This window comes from Coffea arabica, chromosome 6c (genome assembly GCF_036785885.1).
Source record: "Coffea arabica cultivar ET-39 chromosome 6c, Coffea Arabica ET-39 HiFi, whole genome shotgun sequence".
NCBI classification, from domain to species: Eukaryota; Viridiplantae; Streptophyta; class Magnoliopsida; order Gentianales; family Rubiaceae; genus Coffea; species Coffea arabica.
The window spans coordinates 18,063,619-18,083,636 of NC_092320.1; the positions used below are offsets into that span (position 1 = coordinate 18,063,619).

General features: G+C 37.5%; 2 protein-coding genes across 3 annotated transcripts; one reads left to right on the plus strand and one right to left on the minus strand.

Annotated features, from left to right (window-relative positions):
• The first annotated feature begins 586 nt into the window (after positions 1-586).
• LOC113693724 (S-formylglutathione hydrolase-like) lies at positions 587-5,847 on the plus strand. 2 transcript variants are annotated; one of them, XM_027212346.2, is made up of 7 exons: positions 587-898; positions 1,985-2,102; positions 3,641-3,688; positions 3,938-4,134; positions 4,462-4,560; positions 4,650-4,715; positions 5,391-5,847. In XM_027212346.2, exons 1-7 carry the CDS (start codon positions 752-754, stop codon positions 5,571-5,573), a joined length of 858 nt encoding a protein of 285 aa, XP_027068147.1. In that variant the 5' UTR covers positions 587-751; the 3' UTR covers positions 5,574-5,847. The 2 variants fall into 2 exon arrangements, with proteins under 2 accessions (XP_027068147.1, XP_027068148.1); XM_027212347.2 differs by having other exon boundaries at positions 612-898; positions 5,284-5,463.
• Positions 5,848-6,635: 788 nt separating this feature from the next.
• On the minus strand, positions 6,636-20,018 carry LOC113692345 (chromatin-remodeling ATPase INO80). The gene is made up of 23 exons (XM_027210742.2): positions 19,325-20,018; positions 18,942-19,032; positions 18,288-18,669; positions 17,423-17,858; positions 17,061-17,261; positions 16,789-16,899; positions 15,885-16,312; positions 15,620-15,728; positions 15,455-15,535; positions 15,155-15,327; positions 14,282-14,407; positions 13,833-13,994; positions 13,684-13,741; positions 12,887-13,117; positions 12,607-12,753; positions 11,194-11,751; positions 10,842-11,099; positions 10,619-10,726; positions 9,633-9,727; positions 9,386-9,542; positions 8,558-8,755; positions 8,267-8,422; positions 6,636-7,320 (listed from the first exon to the last, which is right to left on the minus strand). The coding sequence occupies exons 1-23, from the start codon at positions 19,370-19,372 to the stop codon at positions 7,042-7,044; spliced, it is 4,593 nt and encodes a 1,530-aa protein (XP_027066543.1). The 5' UTR covers positions 19,373-20,018; the 3' UTR covers positions 6,636-7,041.

Consider the following 20,018-nt stretch of genomic DNA (forward strand, 5'->3'; position numbering starts at 1 on the left):
GCAAAGAAAAAACCAAATAAGAAAAGAAATCAAATTGACTTTACTCAAATACATCACCCTAATCAAATTATATTGATAAATATATATTTTTTAAATTATTAATTCATTTATATCCGGATCCGGATCTAATACGGGTCGAAATACTATATTCCGTATTCGACCCGTTTTTTATTTGACAAAACGAATTCGGATCCGGATCCGAAAAACGGAATTAAATCTCTATTCATACTCGCAACAATTTCACTGATCCGGTTCCGGATCCGGGTCTAGACCCGACCCGTTGACAGGCCTAAGTGTAGCTAGTTTGGGAGTTCGGATTTCAAAGGAATAAAAAAGAAAGAAAGAAAAAGGTGAATTTTCCTACGTTTGGGACATTTAAGTGAGACGGAAAAGAAAAGAAACGGATATTGAAGGGAAGCCAAAGCGCTGCTACAGTCCAAAATTTTTTCTAACCAAAACTCGCGGAAAGCGAAGGAAAACTGTTGAAAGCTTACAAAATTTTTTCAAATTACCCATTTTATCCTCACAAAGGTATTGAATAAAATTTTATTAATATATATATCCAAAATCATTCCATTTCGCAACATTAAAATCTCCTCTCTTCTTCTCTTATTTTTCCTTTTCTCTCGTAACTTACCCTTTCTCTTCTTATCTCTTCTTTTCTTTTCTATCCTCAACTCACAAACTAGCTGACTTCCATTCCCTTTTCGTCTTGGATAGAGCAATCAGCAAACTCACTGTTGACTCCACAATGGATTCCAAACCAACAGAAATCAGCAGCTCAAAGATGTTTGATGGGTTCAACAAGAGATACAAGCACTTCAGCCCCGCATTGGGATGTTCCATGACTTTCTCAATTTACTTCCCACCTTCTTCTAACCCTTCTGACAAATTCCCTGTAAGTCCCCCTCCTTATCTTCTTCTCCCTCCCCCAAAACCTTGATTTCCTGAGCAGACCCTTTTCTTATTTCCTTTCAAGATTTCTTTATCTGCATGATTTCCCCATTAGGATTTTACTTCTGCAATTTCTGCAAAGACTCAATTTTTACCTATTAAATTTGTCTGTTATATCCAAAGATTCCAAATGCTTGAAAAGAAAAAGAAATGTTCTTTTATGCTTTTTTGAGTTATTCTTTTTCTTTGTGGGTTAATAATGTCATCATTTCTGATACTTTTTGTTTATTTTTTTTAGTGTAAATAACTATTTACTCATTATATTTTCTTTCTTCTGTTTTTCTGGTGTTGGATAGATTTCTTTTATTGAATATTCGAGTAGTCAGGCGGAATTGAGTTTTCTTTGATGCTTCTGAATATGATGATTGTTGTTGGTTTGCTGTATATTGGAATGCAATCTCGCTCACATATACATACTTACTGTTTATTTATGTGTTAAGAGACTCATTAATAAGATATGGATTATGATACAAATTTTTGTCTTACCACTTGGTATTACTAGTGGCAGTCTCTTTTGTAGTTTTTAGTTGATGACCTACAAGAGAGTGTTTCATGTTTCGTTATGTTGTATGTAGTGTTCCTACCCATTCTGTTTGACCACTCATTTTGTCTAAAAGAATACATCTTTGCATTTGAAAAGAAACATTTATGCTTGTGGAGAAATAAAAGAGGTGATTTACTGCATATAGTCTGGAACCTTTTGTTGGAGACACTTCTTTACATGCCCAACCTTGTTGATTTGTTTGGTATATACCATCAGCGCAGGAAATGTTTAAGAGAATATGAATGAGATCAATGCATCAATATCAACTGTAATTAATTCACCTATGGTAGAAGTTTGATGATTTAATATGCAAGACATAAGGTTGAAAGGGCTAATGTGAACTTTTATTTGGATTGACAGGATACATGCTAAACCTCTTTCACTCTACAGTTCTTAAGATATTTTTTCTCCTTGATATTCATTGTGATGTAAATTTTGGAATCATCCCACAGAGCACTGAGATGCTGTTTGAACTTTTTGGTCCAGGTACTTTACTGGCTCTCTGGTCTTACATGCTCAGATGAGAACTTCATTATCAAGTCTGGTGCTCAAAGAGTTGCTTCAATTGAAGGTGTTGCTCTGATTGCTCCAGATACATCTCCAAGTGAGTCAATTTTTATGTTGAAATACTTTTCAGAATATCCTATAAAAGAATTAGTCACTGATGGAAGAATCCTCAATTGTCATATTAGTTTCCCTCCCAAATTCCAAATCTTTGGCTGCATGTAAGCACTTGCGAAGGCCTATATATGGTGTAGTGAATGAGAGGTGAGCAAAGACAAGTTTTAGGGCTTAAAGAAAAGGCCAAAGACTTAGGGGACCACTAAACTTCATCCATCATACACTTTTGGCCACCAAACTATTATTTGCTTGAAATAACATGTTAACCTTCTTAAATAAGAAACTTTTGGTCCTTCTGTGTGTCATGAAGTTCGTTTTTCTCCATTATGCTTGGGGAACTTTAGTACATACAGGGAAAAAATGAAACAGCAATCCCTCTGTATTTGCTGAAGTTATAAAATTTTTCCTATTAATCTATGTTTTGTTTTATAAAATTGAGCTCTTCTGTTAGTGCTGGTCAGCCCTGTTATCTGTCTTTCCCACCTTTCTCTACCACTTTCCCTCCTGGCAACTGCAGCAACCTCCTATACTGTGCCTTTCTTCCTCCTGCATTTGCCTTTCACACAACTGTCCTCTTCCCTAAAGTTCAAATACAATATTTTTATTCTTAGAAGTCTATGGTATTCAGCACAGAATACTTTCAAAGTTGGGTGGACTTGAGATCAAGTGAACTGAGATAGCCAACACCATGGCAATAAAGAGACCTAATAAATTAAGACTTAGGGCACAAAGTATGCTTGTTAATCTAAGGAACTCCACGAAGTTAACCAGAACCTGTTCTAGTTGCACTAGAATTTGAAGCAAGCAATAGCTAACGTATGTGCAAGTCTTTAGAGCTCCACTGACATATTGAAGTTTACAGGAAGATTGTTGTCTTAAATTTCAGAGGGTGCATAGGCATTATGCATTTTCTAAGTAACATTTCAGATGCTAAGGCTACAAATTATTGTCCAAAAAAAAAGGCTACAGATATTCACTATGTAGTATTTATGATTGCTAAAGTAAGTGAATTTCCACAATTCGAGAGGGTGCCTTATTTTTTGCAATCAAAGCTTTATTTAAGTGGGTCTTTCATAAAGGAAGTATCTTCATTACTTGCCATATATGCATCCTTGTCTTTCTAATCTAAGGTGCTTTAAAGAGATCAAAAATTTGCCTGGTTTGCATTTTTTAAATGAAATCTCTAAATTCCTCCATCTTAATTGCTGCAAATTATTAAAGTCTAACCTTGGAATGATTGCAAGGACTTTGTGGCCACCTTTGGGGAATATTCTGTATAGAAAGAAAAGGCAAAGAGAAAAGGAAAAAGGCCTTGCATTCTTATAGATGTTAACATGTGTTTTTGTTTGAATTAAAGGTACAAAGCTCGTAATATGATTGCCATTTTTGCTTTTTGGGCCATAGCCTTTATGTTAAAGAAGCAAGACAAAAGTGACACATATGCATTTGAAGTGATATCACACTTGAGGCTTGTGTTGATTGTACAAGCCAGATTCTTAACATCTCGTCTGTTTGTTACAGGAGGCCTAACTGTCGAAGGGGAATCTGACAGCTGGGATTTTGGTGTCGGTATGCAATAGTGAAACTGTTCTTAATGATAAAAAGCTCAGAATCATGTGCCTGGATTTCTTATGCACTAGTGCCATCAATTTAGAGAGAATGTTGTACACATTCATGCCCTGTCAAAAGATGCACTATATTTGTGTTATCTCCTGGGTTTTTCATTTGTTGCAACTGTTGCTTTATGTTTAAGCGTTGAGTTTCTATTGAATTTTACTGTGTTTTGCTGAAAATTTAGTTGATATATCTGGAAAACAGGTGCTGGGTTTTATTTGAATGCAAAGCAAGAGAAGTGGAAGAATTGGCGTATGTATGATTATGTTGTCAAGGAATTGCCGACTCTCCTTAGTGAAAACTTTCCTCAACTTGATATATCTCGGGCATCCATATCTGGTCATTCTATGGGTGGTCATGGAGCACTAACAATTTACCTGAAAAATCTGGAAAAATATAAGGTCATTTTTTTTCTTGGTGATATTGCCTTCTTGTGAAGTTAAAAATAATAATAACAATAAATAAATAAATCACTTCTTGGGAATTTGATGTTGAATATTATAGCTGCAAGAGAGGATTTGTTAATGAATGATAGGTCTTCTTGTTCCAATTTGAGCTCTGCGAGCCTTCAGATGTTAATCCTATAAACAAAAATTCAAAAAATGTCTGAAATTTACTGCATTTTCCAGTTCCCTTGGTGTTCTCCTAACCATAGAGAACAAGTTTATGTTCTGTTTCTCTGTTAATGAATTCTTTATTGTCATTGATATTTTTCTCCATTCTCTCAGTCTGTTTCAGCTTTTGCACCAATTGTCAATCCTATGAATTGTCCCTGGGGCCAGAAAGCTTTCACAAACTACCTGGGTGAAAATAAAGCTGACTGGGAGGTACAATCTTGAGTGTTACCCTTTGGCATGACATGTTGAATTGCTGTTAAGTTGACATCTTAGATGTTATTGCTACGGTAACTGTGCAGGAATATGATGCCACTTTGCTTGTATCAAAATTCAAAGATGTTTCCGCCACCATTTTAATTGATCAGGTAACAACTTAATGTTTGTCATTAAATTAATTTTGCACAAATATATCAGACTTTTATCTTTCTGATTTTTCTAGTTCTCCGAGAAACTGTGCACCCTGAAAAATAATAGTCGGGTATATTTTCCTTTTGTTCCTGTTGCATTTTACAATTACCACTTCAGAATTGGTCTCACTGGCTGTGCCTCTTTTGGTGAATATTGAACTTTGCACTTCACTTTCAATATGCGGATAATTATCAATGTATCACTCTATAAGCTATGAGTTTTAACTATCAGGATGACATCAAGAATGGTCTTCTGATTTTGTTAGCAGCGCGCACATTTCTTTGTAGAATACAAGAACCAAAACAATTGATAATTTTGAGTTCTTGGCTGCAAGATATCTTATAGCATTTTGGACATGAGCTCGAGAGCTTAGCAGTGGTACTTGTAGAAGGTTTTTTCTACTCATGTTGATATGCTTCTCTCTGTTGGCATCGACAATTTTTCCCTCGTATCTTTGCATGTTAAGACATAGGGAACCGCCGCTCCATTGATCAAGTATGCTGTACTGAATCACGTCGCATGCAGGGAGAGGATGATAAAATTGTTGGTCTTTCGTTGTTGTAGCTATGTGGGAAAGAGACGAATGAGAGAGTTCTTAGTGATTTCCTAACCAGCAATTTCACCTTTTTCAGGGAGAGGATGATAAATTCTTACATGATCAGCTGCTGCCAAACAATTTCGCAGAAGCCTGCAGGAGTGCCACTGTTCCACTTCTCTTGCGTATGCAGCCTGGTTATGATCACTCCTACTACTTCATTGCCACCTTTATCGATGATCATATTCGACACCATGCTCAAGCCCTTTCTGTAGTGTAATGACACAAGTATAGGTTGTGAAGCTTTCAAGTCTCCTGGCTTTAATTTCAAAATGTTCTGAGCTTTTAGTTGCTCAGCTACTTGGTTTCCGATAAATTGTTTCCTTGGAGACCTATTCACACTCGGATGGGGTGTGCAGGAGTAACTTGGGGGGAAGTGAAATGCCTTTAATATGTTATATTGATCTTTGACTTTAAATGGTTTGCCTTTTGTTACATTTTTAGTCGAGTGCAATGATGAAAAGCTTGTGGGTGCGCTCTGAGCTTTATCAAAATTCAATGGCTCTGTATGGATCGCGTTGTTTTCCACGTACTTATTTTTAGAATCCACATTAAAAACATTCCAAAATTTAACCTTCCCCCTTCCACCCCCATCCCCCCTTCCTTTTCCCCAAGATTTTGGTAGCGAGGACGGGAAGGGAGGACCAGGGAAGGGAGGGGAGGGGAGGAACGGGGAGGGGGAGAGGGAGGGACGCGGAAGGAGTAGAAGAGGGAGGAGGGAGTGGTGGCAGTTGGGGGTGTGTGATGCTCGTGGATGATTATGACAAGGAGAGTCAAAAAAATTTAACCACCCCCCCCCCCTTCTCCTTCTTTCCCCCAAGAGGTTGGTCACGAGGACGGAGAGGGAAGGGAGGAACGGGGAGGAGGAAGGAGGGAAGAGTAGAAGAGGGAGGAGGGCACGGTGGCAGCTGGTGGTACGCGGTACTCGTGGATGATTATGGCAAGGAGAGTTAAAATTTTTTTTTAAAACATCTAACTAAAATTTTAAATTTTAAAAATACCCAAAAAGATAATTAGAATGACAAGTTTTTCACGTACAGTACTAATTTTTGAGAAAACACATAATTCATATAGAGATATTGTTCCTGAATTCCTTTCTAATCTATTATTCAAATATACCTGCCAATAATCCCTAATTTAATATGCAAATACATTGCCTTGTGCTCCAGCATTGGTGACCAAAGGCCAGCACAAATTTTTGTCTCCAAGGTTTGCACGCGTGCTGCCCGGAAATGCCTCAAAAAGACCTTACACGCTCATCTACTTTCTCATCATCAGAGCCTAGTCTCAGATTTTTGGATTTCATTCAATATATCATGTATGAAATGGGAGTTTCCATGCCCACAACGCTCGTCAGCATCAGTACTGGACCGGTTACAAAATTCAGTTCTCTACCATCTAACAAAATGCTTTTACAGCCCCTAAACGAGACAAGGATGAGCCCTACTATACATCTTCTATATTTCCATATATAATAGCAAGGTATCAGGAAGTAAATATCCTACCCAATAATCTAATCTGTACAGCGCTGCTACAAAATCCTCCGTGCTTTTATCAGGTCCGGCTATAGCAAGCAGCACGCCGCATTAAGGGAAGCCCGAGTCTCCGGTCACCCTCACATCAAATTTTTGCTTTCGTGGTGCAAGAAAGAGCTGCAGCTTGACAATGAAGATGATCCCCTATGGATACTACTGCCCAGTCAACAAGTGATTGTAACCACCGGAATTTAGCTCGGACACAGGGAGGTTTTGATTGGCCTCTTGAACCACATTAGGGGAGGCAGTAAATGCGGGTTCAAGATTCTCATTGACACTCTTTGTTGGCCTCTTCAACCTTTTTGGTCTCTGATGATGTACCTCAGTGTTCACCTGGAGGTCATCAAACTCATAGTCCGCTGACGAAGAATTAGGAGGCGATGATCCTTTCACAGACCTAGACTTTGGAGTCTGCTTGTCACTTGTTTTCCTCTGCATGAAGAGTACTTGAGATTTAAAACAGGCACATATTCTAAGATGCAGCATGGAGCAAATATTTGTTTTAGCGTAGACGATGACTAGTGAGTCACATATTCCAATAGCTAATTGGTATTCAACCTACATCAAAGAAAAGAGAAGCCCGCACAAAGATACATGATGGTAATTAACCAAAAAAGGATCCACTTTGGTTTTAACATTGCAACATGTCCAAATAGTGATCCTTTGCTCTATTTAATTTCGGTAATATTTTAAAAGGCTTCGACCTCTTCCAATGTATAAAACGTACTCGTCTGCATAGAAGTTCCTTGTCCACATTTCATATGCCCCGGCTCTTTCCAATCATTTTGGTAATACACTAGTTTGACAGAGAAATTAGTCGCATTTTTTAACAACTTCAAACCACCAAAATACTCTTCAAACACATTTAATTTAAAACTTAAGCCATGAAGTGCAATCCCGAACAGAAAATAAAGCTTTAACTAAGTGTAGAACATTATTACATGAACTAGCCCAGGCCCCGATCCAAAGTTGATTTAAAAACGTAGTAATGGACACATAATGAACTGGTTAGACTTTTGGACCTATACCACTCAGGTATGGGTCTAGTTAAAAGTAAGAAGACCTGAACCAATCTATCACTCAAGTGTATTTGGGCCTGGCTAAAGGAAAGAAGACCTGAAAATCAATCTATCACTCGAGTATATTAGAGTCCAGCTAAAACCTAAAAGTAGAACATGCGAACCAAATAAAATAGATTTTGTAGCTCTATTGCTAATTATTAATCTGCATGAGATACAATATAATGAAAAAGAAAAGCTAAAGTATCACAACTAACAAAAAAGTTAAATATAAGTTGGAGTTTCACTCAAAAAAAGAAAAATCCCATCTCAAATAGCGAGTAATAAAGAAGAAGCAGAAATAAGAAAACCATGTTTACCTTTTTATTGTTGGAGGTTGCTTTCTCAGGATCAGGAGTAGCACCATACTCATTGCCCTGAGATCCGAGCTCCGTGAACTCTTCCAAAGAGGCATCACCCTCTGCATCAATGCGTATGCCCTTTGTTCCAGCTTTCTTTTTCTGTCTTTCTCTAGCCTGACAAGTGGAACACAGAACAAGTGTTCAACTAACTCTACACATAATTCAAATGCAAAGGAACCTCATGTCTAATAATCAGTCAAATCAAGAGCTATGAAAAGCAAATGATGCACAGCTTCACTCAGAATGAACCTGCAATGGGATCTCTTTAAGTTTCTGCTCCAAATGAGGATCATCAATCAGCAAGGATACAACATCTTCCGGAGCCAAAAGGTCACCTTGCACATGACCACCAGTCATGACAAGCTGCTGCACAGTACTTTTCTGACTAGCTCTCTGTAAAATTTTCTCCTCGACTGTCTCTTTACATATCAACCGATAGACTGTAACCTAGTTGAAACGAATCACTTACACAATAAGAACCTTTAACAAAACATAGAACATGTAAAACCATGAGAAGTAGAATAAAGGATGAATACAATACTATTACCAATCAATAATACAATTTTTTAAAATATCAATTAATCAAGAAGTTCATTGCGGATGTAAAGAAAATACAAGAAGATTTCAACAAGATTTGAAAATAATAGAAATAGGATGTATCCCGGTAAAATGGAATGTTTTAAAGACTATTTTCCATCTTAAAAAGATCTACATGACTCCATTTGTTAGAAAGCAGATGTAATCAAACTTATATGCACACACAACACATAAATGTCATATAAATTAATAGAAAGATTTATTCGAGAAAAAACCTTAACAGTTACATCCAACCACAAACTACACGCAAGTTAACCTTACATGTGCATCAAGTACAAAAGTCGGGTTTTTAAATTTTTTTAGCAAGCAAAAAAGCAAAATCTTTTCATATAATGTTCTCAGAAAACAGCTTCCATCAAGATATCACACAGTTGCTCCTTCTTGGTTTTTGGTTGCTGAAACAGTATGTCATGGTCAGGAGATCATTTATTTTCCCTGGACAAATGTATAATGGAGAAATAAATGTGACGGGAGACTAACATTCTTAGTCTGACCCAACCGATGAGCTCTATCCATTGCTTGCAGATCCAAGGTTGGATTCCAATCACTCTCATAAAAAATCACAGTATCAGCAGCTGTCAAGTTGATACCCAGCCCACCAGCTCTTGTACTCAGCAAAAACACAAAGATATCATTCCTACAATAGGATAGTAAGGTTTTGGTCTCCAATCACAGGGGTTTCACATGAAAGAAGACAGACGAATCTCATGACTTGATTAGCACATACCGATGCTGAAAGTCCCTAACCATGTCTCGTCTGTCCATAATTGTGGAGGAGCCATCAAGCCTTAGATATTTGTACTTCCTATAGTTCATGTAGTCCTGCAAAATTGGTAAAAATCAACACCAAAATTTACACAATCAATGTCCAGTACCACCTCTAATTCTTTAATAAGCAGATAAAGACTTCTAATAAAGAATGATACAGCCTGTCATTTTACTTCTGTAACCTATTTATCAACACGATAATAAAACCTTCACTAGTAAAAAATGGACTTGATGCAACCCTTTGAAAGCCAAAAAGTTGATTGGGCAGAGAACAAGATTAGTAATGCTAATAGAAAAAGCATTCAAAACTAATCCAGTCCAGTAAGCAGGCCTACGTAATACAACATTCTACTTTGCGGATATACACTGTTGGCAATATTTATCCTTGCACTTATGACCACTAGTATTAAGTTCCGTAAGGATTAAGTAAAATGGGTATGACAAACGTGGGCATCCTTTATGAGAACTAACCAATTCAGAGAAAACCCTTTTGGCCCTGATATTTTTGCTAGCCAGAAGTTAAAATCCTTCCTCAAAGGACTGTCAGGAAAAGTTGCAACCCAAAATTGTGTGCTATAAGTCATACATGGTTTCTACAGTGTTCAACTCCTAGGAGGTAACTAGATGAATTGCCTTTTCTTCTTATCTATTTCCTATACAAATTAGTTTAAAAAATCCAAAACAGTTTTCCCATGCCTTAACGATGACAATACCACCATCAACAACAACAAACAGGGTTAAATAAAATTACAAGGTGCGGCCAAAAAAAAAACTCCTCACTTGAAACAAGTCATAATCTCAAAAATCATCAACTGATATCACGTCAGGTAATGCAAGCCAGAGATCAAGCAAGCAAACCATGTGGAGAGTTTTAGCATCACATGCACAATACAATTCTGAAATCTATTATAATTTGAACAAAAAATAGAATGGAGATTAAATTACCTCAAGGATATTCAACATTTTTGTCATTTGTGCAAACAGAAGCACACGATGATTTTCAGCACGCAAGCGTTTCAGTAATATATCCAAAGTTTGAAGCTTTCCAGAGTCCTGAGAGATTTAAAAACATAAATGTTAAAGAGATGAAAATAAATTTTACCTGCCCCTTTTTAAAAGGATATTTATATCCTAAAAGAAGTGTGCTAATAGAGAGATTTTGTCATACTGTTAGCATCTTAGCAGGGTCAAAGGGCTGCATTGGTGGACAGGAACCAAAGATCTTGTATGTCAGCTGTAGGGCAGGTTGTGAAACAGGTAGATCAGAATCAATTTCTTGAATCAAAGGGTGAGGAGTATTTGGCTTCCTAGGGCCGTTAGAATCTGATGTGCGTGCAAAACCAACTAACAATCTTTTGACCCATGGATGATGCAGTTCTTCTAGCATTTTGTAAGCAAAATGTCTGTCGGCGCAATGGGCACTTATCTAACAAAAGCAAGGAAGATACACGAAGACGTGTTAGATTGAATTTCAACTCAATGTAATGATAAATTCGACCAATATATAACATAGCACTTACAGGAGGAGCTCTGGTTCTTGGGATATAAGAGTATGTTGAATGTAAAAGCTTGATATTGGATAGAAGCCGATCCTGATGAGGCATGACTAGAGACTCAAATGGAGCATCCTCAGGACCAGTTGCATGTCTTCTCAGCAGAGTTGTATCTGATTTAGGTGGCAACAATAACATTCGTGTGACTGCTCTTACTTTTTCCCTCCCAATTTGATTGAGTTCAAAATCATCCTCCTCAGTCTCCATAAGCAGGTCTAAGATTCCATCTATAAATTGCCTATCCCATCTCATTATTGAAAACAACAATCTTTCAACAGAAGTACCAGTTGCCAATAGTGACAATTCTGAAGGTGCTAGATCAGCCAAACTGGCAAATCCAAAAGTTCCATTATGTACAAAAGAACCATCAAGGTTCTCATCCATTTGGAGCATAGATCTATATATATTTTCAGGGGCAAATATGTTAAAATATTTCTCAAACAATTCCTTGGTAAAACCTTGACCTAAAGCTGAGAAGCATGTGTTAGATTGTCGGACAACTTCCTGGTAGATCAATTTTGGTATCTGAAGAGAATTCAAAAGACAATCTAGTCAGGACTGCATAAGTCTAGGAAGGTATGAAAATTTTGAGTACATTAGTGAACAATACAGAAATATAACATGAAAAGAATAATGAACTATACATAAATCTCTCACTAATCATAAATCTCTCTCTAATGAACTATACATAAAAAAATAATGAACTATACATAAATCTCTCTCTAATCAAATGCAAGAACACCAAGCACAATTAGAGGCATATTTTCAATCAACATTACATAATTTGAGTACACAAAATGCACAACCCTTTCAGTGAGAGGACATTCGTTTAGGAAACAGAAAATACTAAATTCCTCTCATCTATCTGCGACCTCATCTTTCCTTCTTTCCTTCTCTCTTTCATTGGGTTTTCATTGTTTTTCTTTATGGGCAAGGGTGAAGGGGAGAATAGAGGAGGGATTCTGGGACAGTAACTTGAAATGGACGATTACCAGCAACAGTTAAAGCATCCAACCCATAACGCAATGAAAATCAGGTGATTCCATGAAAAATACGTAAAATCAGCCTCTAAACCAATGACATGTTAAAATCAGGGTCCAGACTAGAGTCAGTTATCTATCACATTACAGGTTTAGCACCTGTTATTATCTTATAAAGTACGATATATATGTCCACTATCATGACGAATGACTAAAAATGCATTAAGCCTGTAAGCAACAGTTCTCTAATACAATTAGCTCTAAAAATGCATTAAGCCTGTAAGCAACAGTTCTCTAATACAATTAGCTCACATGGGATTTGAAAAGAAGAATCTAAACCAGGAAAAACGAAAACAAAAAAACAACAATAAAACCAAGTTACTTCATACTTAGTAAATACCTCGTATGTAATTGGATTGCAACCACCAGAATAGTATATGTCCTCCAACTCCCCAAAAGGTGGGGGAAGAAGAGAATTTGGAACATCTCCAAAGTAAAAATATGTACTACCCTCATTTCTCTCAAACAACTCTGGATGGTTGCACACCTGCCATTGCAAAGAAAAGGAGGCCAATTCTCAAAATTCACAAGAGTTACATCAAGTTTAATAAATAAGTTTCAACTAAAAACCCTTAATACAACAAAAAACAACATAGTGCTCCAAGCCAGAACCAAATTACCTTTCTTAACTGGATGACGATATTCATCAAGTTCAGAATTTTTTTCTCGTTTAGATGTCCACGACTGCCATCAAACAACTCGGCTAGGGATATCTTATTCTTTATAGCTTGATAAAATGCTTGCTGGCGAGAACTCAATTTACAATGCACAGTTATTTCTGTTTTGCCAGTAAGTTCACTAATCACATCCTTCTTAACCCGCCGTAGCATGAAAGGCTTTAAAATAGCATGCTGTTCACAAAGAACATGACAAGAAGAATAAGAGCCAAAGAAAGATAAACTAAGCAACCGCAGATTAATCAAGTCAAAGCAACTCATACACAAAAGCATATTCACATATTTAAACCAGAAAAGTCCTTAACAAGAAAAAGATTCAATATGAGGGTCATTAAACCACAATTCCAAAATAAACGTAAAAAAAGTTCACTTGAAAATATGATGTCAAGTTTATTTGATTTAGTAGTAGCTTTACATCAATGGCAACATGACAATCAAACAGAATGCAAGAAAAGCTTTGGAGACCATTCACCAACAACATAGTGTTAATCAGGAATGGAAAGCAGAATTAGAGTATTGGATAGGACAGAAACTAATGTGGAAAGAGGGCATCTCATTCACACAGTTCGATACTGAAAAAAATAGATGCAATTCATGTGCCTCACAAGACACAGAGCCCATTTGGTACAAAGACATATTCCTCATAGACTTGGTAGTTGGAGAAATAAAAATAAAAGCGCTTTAGATTGCTGTTGCATCAATCAGGCTTAGAATGATTTTGCATATGTTTGAACACTCACCAATCTATTAAGCTGATGCTCATTCAATGTCCCACCATGCTCTGCATGATTTTCTATTCTGGTCATACATGACAAAGATCAATTAAGACTATATTCTGTTGCTACATAACTTGATTATACAGGCACAGGAAACATGTAAGGAATCATACCCCTTTGAAAACCACTCATTAAATTGTTCATGGCTATCAAACAAGGTTGGCATGATAAAATGAAGGAGAGCCCATAGCTCGGCCATGTTATTTTGAATTGGAGTACCAGTCAAAAGCAGGCGGTTTCTACAATTAAAACTGAGAAGCGTCTTCCATCGTATACTGCCAAGTCAAATATCAACATGATTAGATGAGGTCTTTTTTGGACCCACCCCCCAATCCTGCCAAAACTAATATAGCAATAAACAAAACAAGCATTAAAATTTGTATATTCGCAATAGAGATAGCAAGGCTATTTGTGAAAATCATTAAAAATGTCAAAGACAGACTATAGCGAATAACAGCTCCTATCTGTTGTCATAGCATACTCAAAATATCAAAAGGCTTTCCCTGCTCTTGCTCTTTTTCTCCCTATGTTTGTATGTCTGTATGTAGAGTACTTTTCAAACCTGTTAGAACTTTTGATTGCCTGAGCCTCATCCAACACCATATATTGCCATTTTACTCGTCGGAAGTACTTTTCATCAGAAACTAGGAGTTGGTAGCTCGTAATGAGAATGTGAAATCCAGCATCCCTGTTTTAAAATGTCAAGAATCAGTACAAAAAGAGAAAATGGAGATAGTAATCTGCAGGTGTCATATAGCACAAGTTACTTCCAGCTTTGAAACTAGGAGCTTCATGGTCTATGAACGGTGAATGCTTCAGAACATGTGAACCTTCAAGTGTTACTAATGTTTGCTATTTTTGCTTTATGGTTCTCCCTTTTCTGTTAATTGTTATGCCATAGTAGTATGCACTTTCAATGTTTGCTGCCTTGCATACTTTTTTCCATTAAAGTTTTTAAATCAATTGAAATATCTGTTAATTTAGATGTTTTCATGCAAGTGAAAATACTGTTAATTCATATAGTTACACTCTTATTCACAAAAGTGTGTGGTTCACTTCAAGAAACTATGCATTCCACCCTCTCCTGAAGCCTTGAAGGTTCTTGCACAATTCAGTGGACCATCTGCCAGATCCGATCCTGCTTGATCTTACTCTCTCTTTCACCAATCAATCTTTTGGTCCTTTATGGCCTAAGCATAAAGCAACTAATCCAGTCTTCAAATGGACATCATTGACAGTAATCTACAATTAGCCATGATCATTCATTCCATTCAGAGTAAGGTTCTACCAACAGTCAGGACTATAGGACTTTCTCTTGAATTCAGAGTTACATGTACTCAAAGAAGTCAATTCTTCATTCAAACATCACTTCTGGATTAAAGATTTCATAAAGGACAAAAGCAATATAAAATAACTATTGTCAATGAAACATTACCGCCGATAAAGCCGCTTTGGATTGATGTTCTTCCTAAGTACCATTCGCTCTTGAAGTCCACCCCAATATGGAAGAGTTTTTAGATCAGGGCAAAAACGTCCAATTTCATCAGCCCAATTATTCAAGACAGAAGCTGGCGCAACAACCAGAAAAGGTCCCCAGATATTCTTTTCCTGTAGAACATGAACAATTTGAGTAAAAAATTCCATGTTGACAGATATTAAAAATAAATAAATAAATAAATAATAAATCAAAAAAAAAAGAAAAGGAAAAAGAAAGAAGAAGAAGAATATATCTTACTTCAGCCAAATGAGCCAAGAAAGCCATGGCTTGAATTGTTTTTCCTAAGCCCATCTCATCAGCAAGAATACCATTTAAACCCTGTGACATATGAGTCAACTTTCTACAACCAAAACCTCAAAAATTGATGCAATACTACCAAAACTGTAAGAGTTATCTTCTCACCTGCTCATAACAATTTACGAGCCACTGGAGGCCTTTGAGCTGATATTCTTTGAGTGAACCTTTGAACAGCTCTGGTGTGTTCACAGTTGAAGCTACAGGCATTGTTGATCTAAAATAAATTCACAAAGAGAATTTCAGAACTTAACAAAGAGAAGTTTGCTATCAAACAAAATGAAATTTGTCCTTTTACCTGCCCATATCAGACGGTAAGAAATTGGCCCACAAATACACAAAATATAAATCATACAACAGTGCTGAAACTTACGGGTGCAATAAATCTATGTTAGCAGACACCGTAACCGATCCATCTTGCAGAGGTGCATCAATATCAGCGGCTTGCCGCAGCTTCAGACATTCATTGTCGAATGCAAATGTCATCTTTTTTTGCTTTGAAACTGCATCCTGAGCAGCTTTCAGAGCCTCTTTCCTCAGTTCAGCATCTTCAGGGTCCTCTTCTTCATCAAGCTTTGCTTCTGAAGAAGTCAGCATTTCCTGATCATCTGATTCTTCTTCACCAGTAGCCAAGTCCTCAGTTGGTTGTGAAGTTGACTTGTTTTGCATGAAGTGACTGTAAAGTTCAGTTTGTGAAAGCAGAAAATTGAGCCGCTGCTGTTGCCTCTTAGCTTCACGTAGTTCTTGTTCACGTTTTAAAGCTTCTGCAGCTTCTTTTTCCTCCCTTTTCCTAACTTCAGCCTAGGGAAAAGAATTTTGGGTCAGAAAACTAAGCCTAAACACTGGTCAAGATATTTTCAGAGAAGTAAGACCTTCAGAGCTACAAAAACTTAACAAAGCATAAAAATATCAACGCTAACAACTCTACAGGCTTAACATTCTTTAAGGATTTCTTTGATGATAAACATGCTCAGATTTTAAATAAGCTTCTCAATAGCAGTTAAGGCCCTATGTCATCCTAAGATATAGACTGACTATAGCAAAGTGGCTCCAGTAAAAAGACATTAGTATATATACTATCCAACAACCATGCAATTTCAAGGTCAATAAAACTAAATGTGAGCGACAAACAACCAGATAACCTCAGAAAGCTACCATGCCTTCTCCTATATCCATTCTCATTCATTTTGAAAGCTTATATTCTCCCCACTTCTTGCCAATGTAAAGAATAAAAGACCAACTATTACATAAGAAAAGTAAACAAGGAAGCAAAGTACCATCTCCCTGTCAACTCTCTTCCAAAATACAAGCATGTCTCTGGCCAATTTCCGTGTGCGAAGTCCTGCACCCCTCATCAACTTAAGTGACCTGCTAACCTTCATTTTTACCTGAAAAGAAGCAGACCACTGAAACTCAGCAAAGATGACTAACAGTTGTCGATAGAAACAATAAATGCTGAACTGATCTAATCATACCAACTAACCTATTGTCACAAGAAACAGGAGAAAATTACCAAGAAGTTGAGGGAAAATTCTTTCATATGGCTTACCTCTCTTTGACAAACTTCTGCAAATCTCTTAGCATCAGTAATTTGCTTCTTGTGGAAGTTACTAAAATTCCTTTGATGTTTTGGAATGTCTTTCCTTACAATATTCACCCAGTATTTACCGATCCTCTCCTTCTCCTCCTTCTCAATCACCGAAGGATCTTTTGTCACCTTTGGCTTTTTAGGCAGACTACGCTCAATAATCTGAAAACCCACACGTTCAACCGTATAAGAAATACACATAGAAGGCAGGTCGGAGGACTTAAATAAAAATCATTGCCCCCATCCCTTTAGGCCACCCCAAACAGGAGAGAAGTCGGATAAGGAGAAAATATAATTTATCACAATTGTATGTCAGCATTCACCTCATAAGTGTCTCCTTTCTCAAGCACTTTAACATAATAAACCTGCAAAACACCACCCTCTGACAGGATAGATCGCCGTATACTTCCAGCAGAGCCTTCAGGAATGGAGGATGCTGCTAATGCAGCATCACTAACTTGCAAGCTGAACTTCTGGGCTGAGGTATTAGCAGGCTGAGCCTGTAATCTGGCCTGTAGAGATTCATAGAGAGGCTTAGGATCACCCATCCCTGCTTGGCTTCTGAGTCCAAATCTCTTCTCAGAAGCCATCATTGCTGCCAAAGATCCCAAATCAAGGGTTCCCTTTAAATAAAATTCCTCAACGCGGATATCTGACACAGTTGGCAGGTTTAACGATGCTGCCAACTTTTCATAAGGGAGAGGGATCCTATATGAGATGCCATCTCCAATGTCCAAATAGCCAGGTTCACTAACTAATCTGCATAGATTTTGAATGTTACACGTTTGAGTATTCTCAAATAAGACCTTTGCAATGAATTTAGTCCAAACTGAAAAAGAAGAGGTAAATTAAAACAAATCATCTGTTTGGCAATTTTGTTCAGTTTAGATTAGAGTACAGTGGTTTTCAACAGCTATTCATTTGGTTACTAGGCTTTTAGTCAATCTCTGAAGAGAATAAGCTCAAGGCTACGATCAACTTCAGTTACAGATTTGCTCCCTTTATCATTAATATTGGTTTGGCATCATGTAGACAGAATTCAGATGAATCTGAAAGTTAACAGATTCAACTTTGCAGGACAAAATTGGTAAAGGTTATGAATGTCAGAGACTCAATACAATTTAGCCACAAAAGGAAAGGAAACTTAAAAGCATTCTAAATCAGAAAGCCTTAAGAAAGAAAGCAAACCTATCTGCACCATATTTTGGTGTAAAATCTGATCCGTGAAAATTCCCAAACTTCTGAGAATGATTAACATTCAGAAAATCTGAAGTTGACTCAAATCTATGCAACCCCCCCAGCTGGTGATTAGGCAATTTCTGATTATTCAGTCCTAAACTGCTTTTCACAACCGGGACCGCAGTTCGCATTGATGCAGGACTAGGAGAGGTATTCTTGAGCCTCCTTTTATATTTCTGAATGTGTTCCCCAAGCATAGCTCGATACTGTTCCTCAGATATATGATTACTATAACTTCCGTCCTCGTCGTCACTGCTATACCCACTTCGCCTTTTCTTCTTTAACTCCCTCCGTGACATGACTCCGTTACTGTGCTCCCCCATTGCTCCACCTGTCCATAACCAACGTAAAAATAACATAAAAAAATATTAAGTTCACACTCCAGCTCTCCAAAACTCAATTGCTAAAGGAACACCTATCCTTAATCAACGTAAAAATAAAAAAAATAAAAAAAAAGAAACAAATTGCTAAAGCAACTACTTTTGGCTGCAATGCAGTATCAAACTATAATTACAAGAAAGAATTTCATAAAACGAGGAACCAAAAGATACAGTTAAAACTGAAAAACAACTGGAAAAGCTGCTAGTAAGCTAAACTGCATACCTTGGCTACCTCTGCTCTCATCCTGACTACTACCATTTCCATAATAATCAAAATCATCATCTGGTTGAGGCAGTTTAAAGTTCATCAACGGCTACAACAAAACCCAAAAAAAAAAATCACAAACAAAATCAAGAAAAAGAAAATCATAACTAACTAGGAAATCAAAAGGACATCACAGAATTCAAGAAAAACCCAATTCAAGCTACATTAAATCCATATAAATTAAGTGCAACCAACCCAAATTAACCAACCAACAAAATCTACCAAAAAGCACTAAACTTTCCACCAAAAAAAAATGAATCCCAGCAGAGAATAATAGAGTAGTTAATTGAAAAAAGCGAAGAGAACCCATTTGAGAAGAGCAAAAACCCATGTAAAATTACCTCAAGATTGAAGAGATTGGAGTATGAGAAGCGCCGATTGGAGTCCATGAGCTATTCTGCTGTAAGAATAAGGGTCGGAGCCCCAGGTTTATGACGAGCATTGGGGCATGAAAAATGAATAAGATATAGTAGTAAAAGTAGCAGTAGCAGAAGATGAGGAGGCTGAGAACTACGTCGAAAAGAGCGAGAACCCTAACCCTAGAGGAGATAGTGGAGAAAGATAAGGGAAAGGGTGGTCTTGGGGAGAGAAAGAAGATGAGAGAAGAAGGGGCGTACGCAGAGCTGGAGAACATTGGTCCGTGCTAACGTGCACCGGGTACGGTGCTATAGGCTAACCTGCGCTACTCTGTGTGTATGTGTGCGTTTGTGTGTGAGAGCTTTTCTTTTCTGTTCCTTGGATGGGTTGAGGAAAGTGATCGGGCTTCGATCAGCTACGGCCGTGACGCGTTGTCAAATGCTACTCCCGTCACAGGGGTTCATGAGCAAAGGCACAGAGCTGTAGTCTTTTTTCTTTTTTCTTTTTTTTTTCTGATGGGCCGGGTATCCGGGCCTTCGGGCCGACAACTCCCACTCCGACTCGGGAGAGGAGGCCCCACTCCACTCCGAGCACGGTAGTAAGGGGGCTCAAACCCTGGTTATCCAGGTAAGCCTACCATACCCTAAAAAAGGGGAGCTGATCGCTCGAATCTGACAT